This window comes from Lepisosteus oculatus, chromosome 21 (genome assembly GCF_040954835.1).
Source record: "Lepisosteus oculatus isolate fLepOcu1 chromosome 21, fLepOcu1.hap2, whole genome shotgun sequence".
NCBI lineage: Eukaryota > Metazoa > Chordata > Actinopteri > Semionotiformes > Lepisosteidae > Lepisosteus > Lepisosteus oculatus.
The window spans coordinates 13,222,197-13,244,378 of record NC_090716.1 but is presented as its reverse complement, the minus strand read 5'-3'; the positions used below and the strand labels follow the sequence as shown (position 1 = coordinate 13,244,378).

General features: G+C 38.7%; 1 protein-coding gene across 7 annotated transcripts in view; it reads left to right on the top strand.

The window, feature by feature from the left end:
• Positions 1-22,182, top strand: part of osbpl5 (oxysterol binding protein-like 5) — a 75,622-nt gene that overhangs the window by 6,872 nt on the left and 46,568 nt on the right. For 3 of the 7 annotated variants that reach the window (XM_015338368.2, XM_015338370.2, XM_015338367.2), the window contains exon 2: positions 20,206-20,284. The exons of the other annotated variants lie outside the window; for them this stretch is intronic. In XM_015338368.2, coding sequence (XP_015193854.2) covers positions 20,243-20,284 — 42 coding nt within the window. In that variant the 5' untranslated portion in view covers positions 20,206-20,242. The remainder of the gene's footprint in view (positions 1-20,205; positions 20,285-22,182) is intronic. 7 annotated transcript variants of the gene reach the window in all.

The window sequence follows — 22,182 nt, the reverse complement described above, 5'->3', positions numbered from 1 at the left end:
CGCTTGATAGACGACGATGACTTTTTGCTCATTTGAGACGTTTTGCTTCTGCCTAAAGGAAACCTGCCATCAAATCAAGCACAAGGTTTGTAATTTTCTGTTGCATGGTGTGTCATGCCCCCAGGTCCTGCCTTTTATTTGAAACCTACCAGACTCTTATCTTTGGGCTTATAAATCTTTCACATGGATGAGGCCTTTGGTTGTGGGGCGACGCTGAAAGAGTTACGGTGGGCATGGATAGGGCTATAGAGAAATAAATAAAATCTAACTTAGATAAAAACGGTTGCTGTGTATTTCCTAACAGTTAATAATAAGAGTGTTTCTTCATGGGAAATGTGAGTGCATTCACTTGTAAGACACTATTTTGAATGTTTGTATTTATAAACACCTTCTGCTTTGTTAACCCTTGGAAGTGGAAGTATTTCTGTTAATAGTTGTCAGCCTGCTCGTGTTTTTACCAGATGTAGTGTAAACTAACACTTTTGTACCTGTGTTCTGTGTAGTTTAAAAACAGGACAGATGTAGCCATAGTCTATTGAAGACGCAACTTTTGACTTTTTAACATAAGTTTGTATCTTCTGTTTGAAATGTTTTGTTTTGATTTTTTTTTAATTTAGTGAAAACATCCTTCTTCATTCCAGAGGAAGAGTATAAGCAAAAACAGATGGAGAATGCACAAACAAAAGCCCCTGAAAATCCTTGTTTCTGCTTCGTAACTAAATGACATTTTGACCCTTGGTCTTCATCACATAATGAGAAAAAATGACCTTTCACCTGGGGATTAAGTCTCTGAGGCCTGGATGTTTGGCCTTCTTAACCTGCTCTGCCAGTGAGTTTAGAAAATAAAAATCAGTTTTCACTTCTTGAAGGAAGGCTTCATTTAGTGTCCTCAAGCAAAGTAAAATTGAGTACAGCCTCTCCCTGTGTTACTTATGACTTGACATAATTAAATTTGAGTTTTTGTCAAATTTCATGCCACTTTATTTTGTGTTTAGTTACTGAACTGTACGGTATAGGGTAAAGAAATGTGTAATATTTAAAAGTTTGATATAAGGTCATTCTCTCTCCAATGTTTCATTTACTATAGTATTATGTATATTTTTTACTTTTCGGGTAAATTTGGAGTTTACTAAACCATTTTTTTCTTTCAAAAATGTCTTTATGGTCAGATATCAGAAATGGTAGTATTCACGCTGCAGCTGAGAAAGGATCATGTAGGACTTGAGTGAAAAGGGGGTTATATTAAGACGTGCGGAATGGAAACTTCAGCGTAGGCCAGGGAATGGGTGTAGTTGAGAGGAGAGTGGATGCCCAGAGTCATACAGTGCCCTGCAGGACTATTTTGCAGGTTGCATTTTTGCCAGAATTGATGATTACCCAAGTGAAGTGAGGCAGAATGAAATAGCAGCAAATGATCTCCAGTATACACACACACATAGTACTGTAGAGCCACCCAGGCCAACGGTTGCTTATTTTTTTAAGTCCATAACAAAAGGCCACTTAAACAGCTGGAGCCCTGACAGGAAGTAAACTGCTCTTGTTCCCCAATATCGTTTCAATTACATTCCTGTTCACAGCCAGCCTGCTGCTGCGCACAAGGACCCAGGGGATTTTGTTTGTGGAAACATCAGCAAATATTTATTTTAACTTATTCAACCTAGAATTTCAGTTTCTGTGTTTTTTAATCTCCCTGCATCATTCTGTGATCATGAATCCTCAGTGATACCAGTCTTCGATTTAGCAATGTTGGGATGCAATAAAAGCACAAGAATTTCACTTTTAGAATAAATCTAAGGGAAGTACAGTAACAGTAGAAGAGAAGATTGATTAGAGTTAAGTGTGGGCTAAAGGAAAACGTAGCTCTGCAGTTGTGAGCAAAGGTGATGGCCAGAAGACCTGTTTTAAATATTCAAATTCTTCTTAAACATGAATAAGGTCAAAACAACACACTCAAGAGCAATTACATTCAGAACTCCTAACGATTTAGGAGTCATGATCCCAAATTCCTGGGATCTCTGATGAAAATCCGTACAAGCAAGATGGGTTGAAAGGCTACATCTTATTTGTCACATTTCTTCATATTTATTTTGTGTTATAAATCCATCCACCACTGAACAAAGAGAAAGAAACCCTCACATCACCTCGTCTGGTCTTGATCCCTCTGGTAGGTGGACTCTCAGTCTTTTGGCTTATACGATAGGTTTCACAACAGACTCCTATATCTATGACCATAATTTACAAATAATATACAGTAGGTACTTTCTTAGTGTAGCCCTTAGCTTTTCTCCACCCAGTTATATTCAAAATACTCAGCAGAATAGCCTGAAATGCCAAATCTTAGTACCGTGCCTTGTGGGTCCCACAATAATTTATTCTGCATTCTGTTTTTACTGCAGTGTATACTGTGCATACAGTATGTACAAGTGTCAAAATCTTGGTTTCATAAGTTACTCTTAAATGCTGCAGCTGCAGCAGTACATAACGGTTTGTCAGAGGTTGTAGGTCAAGAATGAAGTACGGATTTCTAGAAAAACAAGGAGATGAGCTTTTCCAGAAGACATGGAAATCTGATTTTTATTTTTGTGTTATTCTTATTTTTCCCAGTGATTTGTATTTGCTATACTGCCTAGGTAGAGAGTGGCATCTTACCAGCTGAGCTGAGAATAAAGGCTTGAGCCCCTCCAGCCCTAGACAGTGAGAGTGTTATTCCTGTCCTTGCGTGTACAGTCTTGAAGCTAAGAGAAGCAAAATCCTAACATTGGCAGACTTGTCCTCATCTGTCTTTGTTACCCAACCCAATGGAAAATGGATTTCCAACACACACTACACTAACCCATTTGTTATGCTTTCTTTCTATTTCACATCCTGGGAAAAGGACATGTTCTGTGTTTGGACCTGCAGGTTGTGGTCTGTCTGCTGCTGTAGTGCTGGATGTTTAGAACAGTGTAATACTGCAGTGTATGTGCATTTGGTACCAGTAAGGGATTGCGCATTTGGGCTGTTACATGAAAGCTCAATCAAATGTGAAACTCACGATTTAGGAAATCAAAAGTGAAACTCAGTAAAATGATTCAGTGTCTCTCATTGCCACTCCCTCATCCTTTTTTTTTCCTGGCTGGTGTTTCTGGCTGCCTCATTCATCCTCACCCCCACCCTCCCCCACCAACAAACACACTTTGACACCTCAGTTGCAAAAGTTGCTTTTGAGCAGCTTTGATTTCCTTATTAACCAGGTGTGATTTAATTTTACTGCCTCGCTGTTGCTGAGAAGATTCCTGCTTTCCTCTTCTGCAGTGTATTCTGTGCAGGTTGCTTAGTACGAGGGTATTTCCCATCTCAGCTCCGGGACAGCCAGGGCTGGTGCTTTCATTTCTCTCACAAGAACACTAGCACAGTTGTTAGTGCCATCTTTTTCCTCTTTTTCGTCTTTTATTATGTGCTCAGTGAGTGCTTCTCTTGCTCTCTTGGCTGTTTTTTTTTAATGCTGTATGCAAGTAATGTCTTCACAGATTTTGGCAAGGCATTTCTTCACTCTGGGTGAAGAGTGAACTGGGTCTACAGTACATAGAGCTCAAAGTCTGTTGGTACAAAGTGAAACCCTGCACCCAATTCCCTGTTGCTACACTTCTCCTTTCCCCCCGCTGCCTAAAGCAGGCTGTGGGGGACGAACAGAGGTGCTAGGTAGTGGATTCGTTGTTTTGTGTGCAAGAGAGGCACATCTGTCAGGAAGGGAACATGACCAGGCTTCATGCCGACATTAGCAGGCATCTTCATCTTGGTTCTTATGGATTTGGGTGTCTCTACAAGGTGTTAAGGCTTTACCAGGGTTATAGAGTCATCCGTGATGCATCTGTTTTTTGCACTGTTGCTTGTGCAGCAACACTAAACGTCCCCTCCACACTCCTCACAATCAGGACTGAGGAGGTCATTGTAGCAGGAATTGTAAATGGAAAGTCCAGGTATGCTCTGAGCCTATACAGGGCGAAAATGAAAATGAAGAGGGAAAAGGGTTGCTCAAGGTATTTCTTTAACTTTGAGAGGCGTGTCCCAGTCCCTGCAGTGAGTGTTAACTTGTCAGGTCTGAACTAACCAGCTTTGGCTGAAGTTCAGAGTTTCCTTATAATCCCCAGGTAGAAATTGAATCTTGTCAGACTGGCTTACAGATGTGCTGGAGCCGAGACTGAGGTGGAGACGTTTTTCTGCACAGGGAAAGATGAAAAGTTGCACAGATCACTGATTTACAGTATATTTAATTCTTCTGGTAAGCTGAGTATGATGAGGGTTGCACAGTGTATGAATGTATAAAAATGTGTGTATACACGATATACTGTGTAGCCTTTCTGTATGAGTAAAAGCCTACAAAACTGTACGGTATGTGCATTAGAAAATGTATTTTATACAGTACAGTACTTGACAGTGTTCTTTCCATTTTCTGATCTTTATCTAGATGTTTCTCATTCAAATATATATTTTAAAGTTACATTTACACTTTGAGACAGATGTTTGAAATGGGGTTGACGGTTTTATTGTCTCGTATTGAGATTTAGGGTAACAAGAAAGAACCTTAGGGACATTGAGGTATCCTTGGGATTGTGAAATTTAGTAAATTTGTAACCTTTCTGATTGTCCCAAGTTAGATTCTAGACAGAGAATAATGTAGTACAGTGAAACACGCTTTTTACTTTTTGATTTTTTAAATATTTGTATAAGAACATTGAGGCACGTTTGCTATTACCAGACAATAGTAACATGTGAGTATTAAGACTGTGCTGTTGACCTTGCTTATCAGTAGGTGATTAGAAAGTAGGTGTGCTAAGGAGACCTTAGAAAGTGACTCTTATGCTTGATTATTCTTGTTTGTGCTCTCCCAGTTCTCTGGCCTTGGTGACATGATTGTTTATCTCCAGCAAACAGAATTTTGTTTTACTTGATATAAAATCTGCAAGTTATGTGAGCTGAACGTTAACTTGAGCAGTGAACAAATTCCATCCTTTCTTTTAGTAATCAAAACAAAGATTACTGGAATTGGTGGAGTTTTCCTCTAAAACAGCCAGCTTTAGGAAAAAATTAACTCTGGAAAGTGTTAACAGATAATGAGGGTGATAAGAGATTTGTAATATTAAAACAACACTTTAAGAATGTGAGACGTTTTCTGAGAATTCATCTTATCCAATGAAATATAGTACAGTACTGTACAGGATAAACAGTGGTTAAACATACTTGAATCTCGATATCCATTTCCTATGTAAGTCTCAGCCCTGATAGGGTTGTGGCTCAGCTGTAATTAGCTGCTTGTTGACTTGTCAATGCAGTATGCATGGGTAGATATTGGTAAAGGCTTTAATTGCTATGGTGTCGATGTCATTGTGAGCCTTTGTATAGTACAGTATACTGTATAATGTTCAAGGACAGAGCTGTCTGCAATGCTCATTGTCTTGCATGCACTGCACGTATGCTATGCTATGACGGTGGCATTGTTTGTTGAAATTATTGAGCTGGTTCTTTTTTTCGTAGTGAGATGGTTTCTGTACATAGCAGCCCTGTTCTTGCTTTGTTTTGTCGTTTCTAATTATGTGCCTTTTTTTCAATTCCTTCTTTCTGCTTAAAATTTAATTTTGCAATGAATACACTGTTTGGCAGGGGGAAAAACTACAGGGGGGTCATTAACACAAACCTGTGCAAGTGGCATTAACCACAGGGGCAGTGCAACAGCAATAGCCTTCCCCCTGGCATATCCTGTATCAAAGACCCCCCCCACCCCCCAATCAGGATTCTGTAGCACTAAATAAAGCCTTTATAAAAATAAGAGGAGTATCCACTTTTCAAGGGATTTTCTAGTGATATCAGTCTTCTACAACCTACCAGAAGCAGTAGTGTTTTTACTCACTGTTGTACTTCATGCTTTGTCACAGCTGTATTACATATGTTAGATTATCTCTAGATATCTCAATTAAGGGTCTGTCATCAGTGAGAATGAATACAGGAACAATAGTAGAGATGCCCAAAACAATGTAATCTGAACTACAAAAAGGAAAAATGAAGTTAAAAATGAGATTTCATGAAAACATTGCTTTGTATAGTGGAGTTGCTCAGTGGAATTCAGACAGTGGGGTGATTATAGATTACAGTGTTGCAAAACTAAAGGTCCATCACTTTCTTTATTCCTGTGTTCTTGTATTTAATTGTAATTACTTTATGGAAGCCGTAGTCAAGTAAATCAAGGTGTTACAAAAGTTAATAGGTGCTACCTATTCACTTAGCCTCTGTTTAATAATTTAACATTGTAGGGTTATACATGGGCAGATGGTTACCCTATGGTAAAAATGTATGGTTGATGATGATGATCAGGGGTTACAAACATATGATCTATAAACCAGTAGCTGAGACAGTGCTGCTTTGCTGGCATCCTGTATTTTTGAGATTATTATGTTGGCTGATGCAGATATTGATTTTCCGCATTAGGCAGGTAAGTCAGTCTTGGAGGTCATGACATCATTGTTTAAGGTGACCTACTACTCGTTCTAACACATGTTGTATGTACCATGTCACTGCAGTTAATCAATCAGGGTGCAGTAGGAAATGTCTGTGCAGTTTGAATTTTCTAACATAAATTCTGGGTCTTACAAATGACTTACCCATTTCAGGTCAGAGATGTATCCATGTGAGGAGAAGCTGTGTCGGTGTAGGGTGGAAATTTGAGCCTGTACGTACTAACTAAAGGTTATAAAATGAAGGTCCTGAAAAATACAGTGAACATTTTCCTTTTGTTGCATTTCTTGTCCCAGATGAAATCAAAATTATGATCCACCCAGTGACATATTCTTTCCTTAGTGGCAGGTTTTCATTGCAGTAAAGTAAGAGGCCTGGCAGAGAAGTCGACTGTTGAGTTTGCAGTTTGTTATTGGAGAAGGTGGTGGGCTGGCCCTTGGACATCATGTGCGCTTTTATCATTTTTTAGGAAATGAAATGATGAAATGTGTGGGCTGCCCTGGGGAAAGCGACAAGAACAAGCCTGTCAGCCTTGAGCCACAATCCCCTTTCAGTCAAAACTGTTATTTCTGCACTGCGACCTGTGTTGGCACTTACGATAGCTGATTTCTCAGTGGAAGTGGATGGAATCCAAGTTCGTTTCCTGTCTGCACATGAGGTTAGAAATCTCTGTTTTGTAAGGAAACCTTTGGCACTGTGTGATTGTTTTTTTTTCTTAAGCGTAGGTTCTTCCATAATTCAGACGGGACGTCCTCACTTAGAAACTGTGATGAATCTTCTCTGCTTCTGCCTGGGTGTTAGCCACTGTGCAACCACACATGCCATCCTTTGAGCTACAGTAAGGGGAGAGAGAAATGAAAGCATGCCTCCAATTCTTTTATTGCTGCAGGAAGAGAACTTTCCACTGGGAGTAATTGAGTTGCCCACAGTCCCTTCTCTCCATGCAAGGACTGATTGCTTTGTGCGCGTGTGGGAAAGAAGCACTGTAATAGTGGCACTTTTCATTTTAATTGGGGGAGGTCTGAATGCACAGGTTTATTTCTAGTGTTAATATTGAGTGTGATCGGCACTGACAGCTAATTAATAGCTCCAGGAGGCAGAAAGGGAGAGAGTGAGGTGGGGAATTTAAACTCTCCCCAGCATCTCTCTGCAGTGGAAACCAGCACTCAGATTGGCAGTCAGGGTTTCAAAGTTGTTTTTTCCAGTTATTACTTCTTTATACATTCCAACACGCATAAGAGACCAATGATTTTTCTAGGGATCACAGTTTAGACTTCGTTCTGTCTGTGGCAGAATGCACCCACCCAAGCCACTTGAAGTGTTTCTTGTAAGCAAGGTTGGTTATATGTGTATCCACGATTGTGTTTAAGTTCTCAGCTTGTTTTCCCAGTCTTCTGCATTTGTAATTAAAAACATCCCAAAGCAAGGGTCAAAACCTATTATCGATAAATACATTTTAAAAATCTGTAGGTTATTTTTTTATTATTATTTATTCTGTTATTTAGGAACTAATTAGAACTAATTAGAACAGCCTAGAGTATGTAATACTGCTTTGTAAATATTTTGTGTTTTTCAAATGTTTTTCACTCATTTTTTTTCCATGTTATAGTACTGGAGTTGTTGAGCATAATTCCACAGAGCTGGGATTTCACAGAGTCCCAGAAGCATACAGTACCAATAGCCCATCATCTAACTTGTACTCAACTAAGAAAGGGATGCTATCTACAGTACCTTCTCTGACCATAAGGTGTATGTCCATGTCCAGCATCGTAATATATGCAGAGATCTCTTTCTGAAGGAAGCTGAGTGTGCCTACAGTAGATCTCTCAAGCATCTCTTGTTAGTGGTTTAGATGCCTTGTTAATGTGAAATCTGAATAATCAGATTTTTCTTCAGATGTTTTGGTACATCAGAATCAAGCAAGAACTTCTGTTTCAAAAGGTTATTTCTGACTGCCAGTCTGAGGATAGAATGTGCATATCAGGACTGAAAGAAACATAAATGTGTATATATAAAATGTTTTGTTTTTTCCATATTCCTTGTTACATAAGGGAGGTCATACAGATAAGAAGTAAAGCAGAAACACGAAGTGAGTAACTTCCTCTTGCTCTTTAACACTGTACACACCGTTGGGACCCTAAACAGGAGCCCATGCCTGGCAGAAACGTGACTTTGTTCTTTCTTTGTGCTTTGGGAGGGGTGGTGGCAATTTACAGTAATGGAGGTCAGCCGAGAGGTGGTTCACTGAAGGACAGCAGACCCTTGGCAAGTTTGCAAGAAGAACAGTAAAAAGCCTTGGTGAATGGTGCTTTTCTGACCTCGCAGCTTGACTGAGTATATGAAAATGTGAAGTTTAAAAACTACAAAGCATTGATGGCTCATTGGTTATAAGGGATAATTGCAAGACTGCATGATAACAGAAACGTGTCTGGTAAACAATGGAAAATTAACTTTGAGGGACTGTGGGAACATTGGTAGAATGTGATGCAAGTTGAGTAAAAGTTTTCTGGCAGCAGCTCATTGACCGCATTTTTTTTTTGTTGAGATTCAGTCTGAATCTCTCCAGGTGGTGGGTGTTTTTAATCTGAATGTAGAACATACTCCCAGAAGAGTGTTTTTAGTAATCTTTCTTATAAAATATCATCCGGCTGTCTATTAACTGAAAGCTTTTTTAAGCCAGTTAGGGATCGTTTTGATTCCTGTAATTGTTGGCTTGCTTTTTTAACCTAATCCATATGAACGAATGTCTTAATTGTATTGAGTCTATGTTCAAGATACACTGCAATGCAGATTGACAATTAAACATGCCATTGAGATTTCTGAATAAAGGTACTGTGACTTTATTCAGTGTAAGCTATGTCATGAGCTGGAAATATCTTGGATAAGCAGCATTGTATAAAATTTGAAATGGGTCAAACAGCTACATGATGGAGATTTTGCTTGTGTAAAGGAAATCGAGTGTGTCTCGCATGGTGCAACAGACTTTACTGTTGTGCTTTGCTCTCCCTGCTGCACATTAACACATAAAGCCTAATAAGTAACTCGTCCAGTTTTGAGCATGTCTGGTCCTTTGAGACATAATTAATCTGACACTTTACAGCTTGGTGCGTTTTGTCAGGGAACCTGTGAAGTTTCTACTGTTCTGCAGTAATTGGTGCCTGGGGAAAAGCCACAGTTTGCCAACACTGTCATTTGAACAGCACCTGGACATCAGAGGTGTAGGTGACACACCAGCCAGACAACAAGTCTCAGGCTTTCTCTGGCCTATTTGATTCTAACATCCCTCTCACTCGGCCTCCGCAAGCCTGGGACCTTGCACAGCCCCTCACACCGTATTTAGGCAGCCCTAGTACATCCAGGCTGAGCAGTTCTGTCATAATATACAATGCTTTTCAAACACATTTTAAACCTTGATTGTTATCTAGGCCCTAATAGGCAGAAGGTGACCTGATGAAACAAATGGAAGAATTTATTTCAACATGTATTTATCCTCAAATGATGCAACATTCAATATTCATGTGTGACAAAGTATATGAGCCTTTTAGATTCAATAACTAGTGATACCCCTTGAGCAGAGGACATTGTTTCAGATGTCTTATGGATCATCTGTGTGCTCTTTCACAAGCTTCATACAGGCTGCAGTGTTCTTTTTGAACAGTAGGGGATTTCTCCTTGCTATCCATCCATTAACACCATTCTTGTCCAGTTGTTTTCTCCTAGCTGAGTCATGCACAGTCAAATTAGCCAAGGGGAGAGTGCCCTGCAGTTTCTTGCATGATGCTCTGAGATTCTTTGTAACTTTTCTCTGGTCTTTAACTTTCTCAGTTCGTAGACTGTCTGACACTGGATTGGTGAAGCCCCAAATCCTTAGAATTGATCTTGTAACTCTTTTGGGACTGATGAGCATCAACTTTTTTTGAGGTTTTCAGAGATTTCCTTAGATAGTGGCATGCCTTTTTTCACTCCCACACCTCTATGGTGAAGACCACACTCACAATATTTCTTTATTTAGGGTGAGGAGTTCTCAACTCAGCTTCCAGGATCAACCTAATTAATGTCCATCTGATTCCTTTTGAGCTAATGAAAGGCATTCACTTTCTTTTTCACATTCCCTGTATCTTGATTACTAATTGTTTAATTCAGAAATCATTTTGTTTAAAGAGACATTTACTATTAACCCTACTGGATATCATGGTAAAACTTTATTTATTTTTGGAGCTCACATACTTTTTCTTGGTATTGTATTACATTTGCCTCTGTTTATCTTTGACCACATGAAATTAAATTTAGTGATGTTTAACTGCTGTTGGTGGCAAAGTAATATAATTAGTCTGTGTCCTAATTTAATTTTATATAACTTTTTTTTTAAACATGGATATTTGTGATCTATTTAAATGTCCTTTTTTGAAGTTCAAGAGAACACATTTTTTGTTTTGAACCAAATACTTGCAACTGGTTATCATCTTTCTAGCAGAGGAACAGTGCTTTCTGTAAAAAACACAGACATGTTTGTGCTTTAAACTGGAGTGTCACAGAGTGTCACTTTTGTTAATTTATGTACCAAGCTGTTCTTTAGCCTGTTTCTCCAGAACTTTCTGTTTTCTTGGAAATGTGTTATGAGGGTATGTGAAATAATTGTGAACTTTCTCATCACCTAGTGCTACATCAGAAATCTCCTGATAATTGGAGATGTATTTTGAGGATTATTTTTAAGATATACTCTATAATGTGGTTATAGTATGTTAAGTATTGGCCTGCTTTTTTTTCAGAGACTCTTCTCATGTGCAGTTCTTGGAATGTCAAGAAGGAAGACAATTTTAACATCTCAGAATGGTGTCAGTTACTGTAAAATTACTATTAATGTGCACAGTGTTTTGTTAGTTCGGTTAAATCCATCATACAAATGCTAAAAAGCACCATATGCATATTTCCTACCTGCATAGATAAGAGTCTACTTTCAGATGTGATTTGGCATGAGATTATTCCACAAGACCAAAAGTGTTTTTTGTAGAATATTACCTCACAACTATAAAGATTCTGTCACAAGGAAACCAAAGATGTTGGGATCATTTTCCATACTGAAATAGACACTTTATATATGACATACTGTATTCTATACATTATAAGTACATAGTCAAAGGCTTTAAAAAGGCTTCTTTACTTTCACAAAACCACAGTCTGATTTACCAAAGTGTTTTAGAAATTGTGTATTGCTGTGATAAAATTACACTAGTTATCTTCCACTGAATCTTAAGCTTTTGACTGTTCAATAAAAAAATCTCTGAGTGTTATTTGCTCACCAGCAAGATTTTTGGTTATGTGCAGTTCAATCAGGGTTAATTGCTGTGACAAATGAAGTATCCTGTGTGCTTGAAGGGTATACTTTTCCTTTAAAAAATAACCATTACTGAAAGCACTTTTCCCCATGATACAGTATGTGGAAGGCCAGAGTGTGTTGATTTTATAAACCTTAAATAACCTTGGAGGTAGTTTTGCAAGTAGTTTTATGTGTTAGCTACAGTAGCATATACAGTATAGTGGAGCAGCAGGCTGTGAAAGCAAATTGAAAAGGCCCTGCTTAGCATTTACCACCTTCATCTTTAAGAAAAGAAGGACTGTATCACTGTTGGTCAACTTTCACAGTTATTTTTCCAATTCATATACTGTATATGCTAAAAAACACTCTTTTGTTTTTAAACTCTGGGTCTGATTAGCTAATACCATAGATAAAAAAAACCTCATTATTGCACGTCGCTTGTTTCCACAGCTCTTAAGAGACTCGTTCTACTTACTGCTCCCAGCACACATGTACGCTAGAGGTCTCTCAATTGTACTGGGAAACGGGGTTGCCCCTTAGAGAAGTTTTGGCTTCGAATGAACTGAACAACAGCCGTGTATACTGTGCATTAAACCTGCTGCCCTGAATGAAGTCTGGGACTGAACATGTTGAATCCGAGGCAAACGTCAGGAACCGCATTAACACAAGAATCACATCCGGATTTTTTCTTGAACTGAAAATGCACCTTTGGCAGCCACACTCGCTTTCTCTTCCAAACCTTCCTGCCTTTATGTTTTTAGCTATTAATTTGCTCTTCACAAGCACTGTTGTGATCTATAGACAAAACCCAGCCTTATCACATCTGTGCACGAACAGCATCTTGGCCCTAGGGACAACATTAAAACTAGCAAGAAATGCCCCATTGAGGAAATGCAAGGAAAAATAATTAGCTGAGTCTAAACAATTGCGCTGAAATCTTTAAGAAGTCAATGCATTAGCTTTAATCTGAGAAAGCTTGGCAACATCCCTTTTGAGGTGGGGCTCTCATTATTTTCCTCTACTTGATCTCCCAAGGGTTGTAACTTCTAAAAGCCTTAATGAACCTGCAGCATTTACCTCTGCACAAGGTGCTGGTGTCCCAGGAGAGCAATAATTGAATCCCTTGAGAGAGGCGGTGTTTTGTGCCCAGCATTGCTCTTGTTGACTTGGACAATCTATTTAAACTGATATCAAGAAAGGGTCCACCGTCTCTGCAAGGAAACAAGAGGCCTTAGTCTGAAGAGATTCGTAAGCTCAGTGAACGCGAGCAGAAACATGATAGAATTTTCTTCAGAGTGTGATTAGAACACAGTGCCCCAGATGTTCTGCAGCAATTTAATACAATTTTATTCACTGTCAGACATCTCTATGTTACTCTGGCATGCAGTACCAGTTAGTGATCTTAATCGCCATTCTTCTTCCACTCTGGGTAGTCTCAGGAGATTGGGATGGACCCTTTCTTGAGGTGTTTCTTGAAATGCATTAAGAGTCAGCTGAGGTCTTTCCTCCTTGCACCTGACTTTGCATGCTTGGCTGCAGCTCCAGTTTATGGGCACCTACTGTATCAGGGGGATTCAATTTATGTCCTGATGGAGACCTTTTGATATGAGCCTGGTGATGATTACCCTGAGGTTAGGATTTGGCTAGGCTCCTGACACCATGTTTCCTTGCAGAGTTTTTTTAAATTTAGATTGTGGGATCACTTGTTGATACATACTGTAGTACCCTTATAGTGCTGTCTGTCAGTTTGAGGTTGTTTGGGATCTGGACTCTGTAAGTGGGAGGTTGTGAGTTCAAGCCCTGGATGTATTCACTGCTCTGGTACCTTTGAGGGAGGTACTGTATCTTGTTCAGATTACTCCTGTAAAATATTGTGCTGTATAAATGGATATAAATTGATTTTACTTAAGTTAGAAATGACAGGCAGTTAAATCATATTCTGCTGAAAACAAAACAAACCCAATTAATAGAAGATGCTTTGGGATTGCTAATGCAAAGACAAGGAAATATACTGTAGTCAGCCTGCCTCTCTAACAATGCCTTTTGAGCTCAGTGCTCCTCTGAGAATTCAGCTCCCTTGCCGTCTTGGAATAATACTTGTTTCTTGAGACGTATAGGCAGGATTTTCTGTGTTATACAGTACTGTAGAAGGGAGAGCTTTGCTAGCAAAGTGATTTTCTAGCAAAATTTGGTAATCAACACTGTTCAAGTTGTTGAGGACAGTAAATGCCGTCTGTGGAAGAAATCTTTGATTTTCCCAGATCACTAGCATCTCAGCCTCCGTTAACCATTTTGCTATATAACAGAATTGTGACTGAATAACATACAGTCACCTCTGATGATGATTTTTATTTTGGAAAGATGGAATGCCTTGATAAATTCAATATTATAGGTACTATATCTACTGTATGGATACATTCTGTATTAGATGGATATTTCAATGTAATACAGTACAATATAATATAAACCTGTGGGCTTAGTATATGTTAATAAGAAATTGCAATCCCCTGTAAATACACATTTAATTATAAGCGTTATGAATTATTGGCCTTTTACACTGCTTCATGATGGTTTACCAAGTGTTGGGTAGAAGATGTTACAGAAGCATTGATTCCAGTATAGCTGTATTATGAATGCAATGCTTTGGAGGTAACTGACTGAACATAATATACTAAAACCAACATCTCATATTGAGCATTTGTATAGAAATAAGAAACACACTTTTCTGTGAATGTACAGTATAGACATGTGATTCAATCTTAAAACGTAAAAATATTGTAGCCAAGTATTCTGTGCTTGTTTATGTCTCTTAAACACAACCATGGATGTACTGTATGTAATGTTTTTCCTTTACGTTGCCAGAACCAGGTTCTGTCCAGCCTCTGGGACATTGCTTTGTTTCTGCTCGACAGCATGCGGAGGTGTCCTATAACCACAGTCACTGGTGTTTGCTCTGAAAGCTCTCGCAAAGCTCACGGATTTCTGACCTTGCCGGAGCATCACAAGAGATCTACAGTAGGATGTAACGTGTACTTTGTGAAGTATCAGAATACATCAGCAAATTCTGTCATATTTGCACAGCAACTGGTCTGTCTTAGTACATCTGGCCCTCAATGCTACTCCTATATTTAACATAAACGTAAACACTATTTTTATAAACAGCCGTATCCTGTTTATAACTTGGCCAACTCAGGTGTTACATTTCATATTTAGAGGAAGATTACATGGTTGTGGTTGGAAGATGGAGTAAAGGGGCCACAAGTTGTGCTCAGAAAGTGTGCCAAACTATTTTTCTCAAGTCCAAGAAAGCAGTGTCTCACAGGTGTCTTTGAGAGACTTTCCGGTTCACGTCTGAATAAATCTCAGGTCATGGTTTAACAGCACAAAGAGGAAAGCCAGCCAAGCAGTAGCTGTGTCCCAGTTTAGTTCAGTCCATTTGAACACAAGCAGTCTTTTGGCATTGTGTAACATCACAGCTAGTGGCACCTTAGTATGCATGCATTTTGGCTGTTTCTCTCTGTGCTGTGCTGGCAAATCAGTGTCACTTTCAGTTCACTTCTCATCTAGGTTAGGGGTACTCATCTGTAATCACACGTGTATTTACAGTGGAATTTAAAGGCACAGAAAGCATTTCCAAGTAATTCAGTTCAGGAGAAGTAATATCAGTAGGTCTGTTTTTTTATTTGCTCTATCTGATTCTGACTAGAAGCAACAGTCTGAGAGGGCATGCACCATGCAAAACATAACCAATCTATCAGTCAATAAATATTCTACGTTCTTGTTTTTTTTGCTTTTGCAGAAAAAACGAGATACACAAGCCTGAGTTAAGGAAAGCACTCATAATTCCATTCCTAGTGCTTCCGAATCGGTTTAGGCTTTCACCTCAACCAAAGTACTGTATATTTCAAACCAATGCATGGTTCACATGGAGAGTCATAATTGTATGCAAGCCAGGTTCCTCCAAAATGTCTGGGTGGGGTTTTAGTAAGTCTGATGTTACCAAGACCATTTTCAAACCTCTAATTTTACAACTAGCTTGTGTGGTAGTCTGTAGCAGCTGAAGGATTTGTGAAGCATTTCCTGTTGTGAAAGGTACGTTTCGTTATTCGGACTCTGGCTTAAGAAATATTTGTGTTGGTTTAGAAGCACATTAATCCATGACTGTGTGAAGACCTTGCCAAACAGGCAGGTCTTGTTCTTATCAGTGTTGGGTTTAGGACTTGCAGCTTGAGAATAATGCTGCTTTTGAAAGCCACAGTGTATAGTAGCAGTCACAGAATACTGAGTGGCTCTTTATATTCAGTTCTGCTTTTTCTGTGCTCATTTTTGAGAAATGGTATTTGACTTTAAAACTCATTTTTTTGCTTTGTCTTGTAGAGACATGAAAGCACCGGCTTAAAACACAGGCTCTCAGCTCTGGTACTTTATTTTCCCCTTGGTATTTTGTAGCATGTTAGTTTTACTTTTTCCTTCAGAAAGATACGTTAAAAAAAATAGCACAGTTCTGTCCTGGGGAAAAAAAATATTTAATAAACTTCAAGTTCTTGTACTTTTGAGGTGCTCTTAATTTTGATAATTAAAAAAAACTCCCAGACAAGTTGCAGTAGCTGGGCTAAATAGCCTCCTCTAGTTTGTCATTTTATGTTCTTCTCTTCTTAACAGTATGCTAAATGCTGATGTAGCCAAGCCAATTCTTTCAATCGGGTTGTGCAAATTTCTAATGTTGCATCACAATATTTTTTTTAATTGTATACGCTTACTTCAGTGAAAATAAACTGCAGTATTATAATGAACTTTGATGAATACATTCAAATTACTGATTCAAGTAGTGACAAAATACTTCATTACTCCTTTGCCGCGGGCTGTTTAAAAAGCACAGTCTACAGCTAAGTACAGTATGCGATTTTTTTATTTAAGGATAAAAAAGCACATCTGAGGTTGAGTGAGGACAGATGGTGGTATTTAATATTAGGTTTGTAAGCCATGAAAACCATAGGAATGCACTTTGCCTGAAGGAAACTGACATTTATATTTTAAAACCAGCCAAACAGAAGGGGTTTAGATTTATTAAGTTACACTACCTAATAGTTACAAGTGGCCAGCCGTTTGGAGATGAGGGGACATTGTAACCTACAGGCATGACGTGCAAGCTGCAGCAGAGGGGTCAGCATGATGGAAACTGTTCTGTTGTGTGGAAGAACTGTTGTATGCAAACTCACCTATGACTGTATACGTATTTGATATTCAAAAACTTGCATTGTCACAGGCAATGTGGGCAAAAACAAATATCCCAGATCTGAGAGCCCCATTTTGATGCTATGTACAGTACTAAAACCAGGCTTTTAACGGTTGGTCTTCAGATCCGTGACCCTCATTGCACAGACGAGGTTTCCTTTCATGATCTGTGCAAGAATCAAGAGTAAGCTTGGGATTTATCCCTGAAGACCTTAGCTCTGGGTTATCAGCTTCCATTATTTAGTTTGTTTTTCCTATAGTGAACAGGATAACGAGTTTCAGAGCTCAGTATTTGTGTTTGTCATCTGCACTGAAGCAGCTATTGCTCCATATCCCAGAGGCATTTGTGTTTAAGACCTGCTGTAACTGACCTACTGTATTACTTCACTCAGGCCTTTCTAATGTGCAAGGTGTGAAATGAACTGCAAATTATAAGAGATAATCTACTTTGATAGGCAATTTGATTTTTTTTGGCCTGAGCCTCTTATATAGTATATGGAGATTAAGCCATAGTGCTGTTAACATTCGTTGGAATAGAACTGGGATTTTATTTAACTGTCTGCGAAACGGTCTATTGTGCTCTCGTTTGACTTGCCGGCAAGTTCATAGCAAAGGTATCTTGTGCCAGACTCCAGCCTGGGATATAAACCTGTCTCTTCACTGACTGGAGGAAGAAGAATTTGGAATAGCCAATGTTCCAAAATCCCAGCATAAATTGGCTGTAGAGGTGGATTACTCACTGCGGTTTTCTGCAAGTCTTGTAAGTCTTTCATCCTTATCAGCACAGTTCTGTCATTGCATATAATATTTATGAACTTGCTACTCAGAACGTTTTGTCAGTTGATGCATTTTCATTTGTGTGCTGCTAACCCGCTTTCATGCTGAATAATTTTTTACAGTATGTATTGCGAGGTTGATTTTCACAAATAGGCAGGCTGGTCTGTTTTACCTGTTACTGCGTTTCCTGTTGGAATTGTGCGGTTCAGGAAAATATATTTTTTATTGCAGCTCGCCGATGCACTGTGGACGCGATACAAAAAAAACAAACAAAAGCTTTGCCAAAGCTTTGCACTGGGATGTTTAAGGTCATGTCCACAATCTAAATTTCTAACTGTTTAAGTCTAACAAGACAACTGAGGTTTAAGATGTGACTCTTAAAGATATGAAGTTGTACTGTATGAAGTTAGATTTTTACTTTAGGGTCCTAACTAAAAACATTGCAGAGTAAATTTATCCTACTGCATGTCTTACAAGTATTTTAATTTTGAAGTGTTTTTTTTTTCCAAGTAAAAGCTTGGCAAAGTTTTACTGGGTGACATTTTTTTGACAAATCAAACGGATTCCATTAGACTTGCTTAGGCTGTTGCAAACCTATATGACATCTGATATTATTGTCTGCTCACACTGTTCTCCTACACTTTTTTTCATTTAAAATATTTGCTGTTGCTCCTCTACCCTGTTGAAACAAATGAATGCAATGCATGAATGAGCAGATCAGTGAAGAGTATCACAGCGAATAGCAAGCACTTATGTAATAGGCTGTGCTGAGGATACATCCGACGTAGCTTTCAGGAAAATCAGAATACCTGTAATTAGCCTCCTCTTCTCTTTGTTGAAGATAATTAGGGTCCTTTTGCAGAATGCAGAAGCGGAATGCTTTGGAATGATCTTCCTTTCCTGACAGTGTCCCTCTTTCCCATGTCATCCCGCCTGTCAAATACATGCTAATGAAGATCGAGCTCAAGCCGGGTAATGGAGCAGAGCAATGCTTAAATGTCTTCCAGGGCTTCACAGAAAGTGGCATAGGAAAGCAGCACTGCTGTGCTTGTGGAAAAATATCAATTTTAGGAAAAGCGGTTGGGAGGCCAAATCACAGGGGTAGTGAGGAGCTCTTCTAATGTAACTGTACATTCACAACATTTCTCATTGGCTGCAGGGTGAAAAGACTTTAGTTTAACTAAATGTGCTTCAGAAATAAAAAGACATTCTATAATCTCGATTGCACCTTGAATGTGTCTTTTTTATATCTTTTTCTGCAGAAAGTAGATGTATAACTCATGCTTCTTTCTGTGTCTTACAGTAACTTAAAAAGTTCCCTTATTTCCCCCCCTATTTTCACATAGTTTTACATTATAACATTTTTTCTCTTCTAAGATGAGCCCTTAAGAATTTAACTCCAAAGTAGGTAAAAACCAAATGTCAAGCATTACATCCAAATACAGTGTACTGTATTCAGAATTGATTTCTTTATTTCATATCCCACATTTCGATGTGAATATTAGGAAGTCTAGACATAGATCTGACTTCTTATTCAACAGTATTCCTGGGCTGGTTAAGAGTTGCTCTCTGGTGTCAGCATCAAGTTTTTTTCTTTCACAAAAAGTTCCTTAAGTTATTTCACAGCTGCTCATGGCATCCATTTGCAAATAAATCTTTCTTCATTAAACTTGGACCAGGGTTTCAGCCAGGTAATCAAATTCTATTCCCAGCTAAACTTAGCTGGAAGCAGTTGGGGGCTCATAATTGATCAGAAGCTCATTCAATAACGTCATTTCTCTATAACAGAGGATTTCTGGGAAAAAATACTAAAAATGACAGGATAGTGAGAGGAGTGTAATGTTTTTTCAGCTGTGGTAAGACACAGCAGTTAGACTTTTCTTCCCGAGAGGGAATGACATTTGCTTTTCAGAAACGTGTTTCATCTGAAATTTTCAAATTAATCTCAGAGCATCTTTCACATGTATGACTTGATCACAAGTGTTATAACCTGCTGTGCTTCTACACAATTGTCATTATTTAATGTGGGGGATGGGACTGGATGCTGTTTGCATAGGCCATGGTTGTTTTGAGAATTGTTTTGGAGCTGTAAGAATTTCAACATACAGAAATTGCAATATGCCACATGTACAGTATGTGTTTATACTGTACAAATAACGAGCAGTGCCCATTTCCCCTAAGCAATTTGTAAGCACCAGTCTCCTTAATTAGTGATTCCTGGTAATGTAGTTACACTCCAACGAACATTCCTGCTTGTTAGGCTTCCTTCTTGTCACAGAATGAATGAAGCATCCAGCAAAAGTTGTATAGAAGCCAAGAAGAATTTGGAAACTTTGGCTAAATGTAAGTGTTCTAAAAAACAAATGTCCTTTCTTTTTTAACGTTAGGCTGAAAATGACCAGCTAAAGCCATACATGAGCGTAAATGTACCAGATGAAAGAGAAGAATGACAGTCTGATGTCTGAGGCAAGTATGAGTCTTGTAAAACACTTTTAAACTTGAAGTTGGAAGGAGTGAACTCTGTACTCTAGATTGCTGTGTACGGGTACTACTACTCTAGTAACAGATTTCATGTTGTCAGTCAGTCAGTTGTGCTGAAAGTGGTAACAGGGTGATGTGACAACAGTAAGCTTAAAAAAAGACGTTACTGGACTTTCTTGTCTATTTACCGAACCCTTCAGGATTTTGAAAGTTAATCTCCAAAATTGCAATGTACCAAAAAACCCAACAAAGAATAAAAACAACAAGAAACAAATATATTACAGTTATGAGGCTCCTATCCATTGAGTCCATTGAGTGCTCCTATCTTTATAAGATTAATTGAAAAATTAAGTGCCTACATGTTTTGACTAGAGGGAATGTATCCCAGGACTGAACCCAATGGAAAGGGACAGAAAAAGAAAAAAAAACCTTTGTCTCTGAAAGTGCTTATGGTAAAGAAGTATTTTATTTATTTCACCTGTGTTTCTAGATATAAGAATCTAAAGTGTGTGTACAGGTAGCTCTTCACTGTTTTCTGAGCTGAGACTTCCATGGGCACAGATCACGAGTGAGATCACAGAGTCTGAGGGGACATTTCTGTACAATTACAGAATTTCTCAGGAAGCACAGGTGAAGGTCTTAGAGACTTTATCCAGGTTATGTTCTGTTGATCTTCCCAGTTTTCCCCACCCTTTCTTAATATTGCAGGGGGCGTTAAAAGCTTAAATTCCAGACAGGAAATGCCTCTCGTTGGCTCTGTGACAGAACTCTTCCCGATGCGCTGGACCTCCGATCGGACTAGTCCTAATTTTAGTTTGTTAACATTTTAAATGAAAAAAATATGCCTAAAAAGTTTTTTTATTTTTTTTTCTTATTGTTAAGAGGCAGAAATCCCAGCTAGTTCCAACATGGAATTTGTTAGTCTCTCGTAATCACCCATGAAAATAACTTGGCCCAGTTGCAGATTTATACAGGAATGTATTTATATAGGAAATCTAACCTTTTACACAAGCCATGGATAAAATAACTTAAGCAGATTTCTTCAGTTTTTAAAGAATAATATTAAGAAATAATCCTATAAAGTGCTTTCTTAAAACCTTTGTTTTGGAATCGCAGTGTAATGTACTTCATTAATAAACTATGCCCGAAGATAGATTTAAAAAAGTACTGAAATTTGTTTTGGGTATCATGATTATAAGTATAAACATGTAAATACAGTCCTTTGTACTCAACTCATTTTCAGTCATTTCTAGTTTGCAGAAAACAAGATTTACTTTTTTTTTTACTTTATTAGTATTTTTTCGTTCTTCTCATGGCACCCGAGCACCAGCTGTCACTTTAACTCCAGGCTGTAGCAGTAAGGGCAGAGATCGCCGTGACCTGTCTGCTGAAGAGCCTTTAAAAAGTGAAAGTGCCGTTTAGGGCTTATTGTTCCACTAATTGGCATTCATTGCATCAGGTAGAAGGAGAAAATCATCAAATTCTATGACATTGAAGGTAAAATCTACAGTGTGTAACAGTGTGTGAAGAACTCTATGCAGGTCGGGGAGCGGAGGAGTCCAAGGCGAAGACGGAGTTGGAATTGCAGGCAGGGTCATTTCCAGGAGGCTTGAAGACAAAAAGGGATCGCAAAGGTTTCGAAGAGCTCGGGGAAACAGAAGAGACTGTTTAATACTAAGCAGTGAAGTGAAAGCTGAGGAGGTTTAAGTAGCAGGTGCGGTGAGAGGCGAGAGATGTGATGGGAGGACTAGCTTGTGCGTTGTCGTTTTCGGGAATTGGGTCGGGCTGGTGTCTGATTGACAGGGGTCGTGGGAATGCGCCGGCCTTTATCCCAATTATGCGGTTGAGCGCCCTACAAATGCATTGGGGTAGTGATTTCTAAA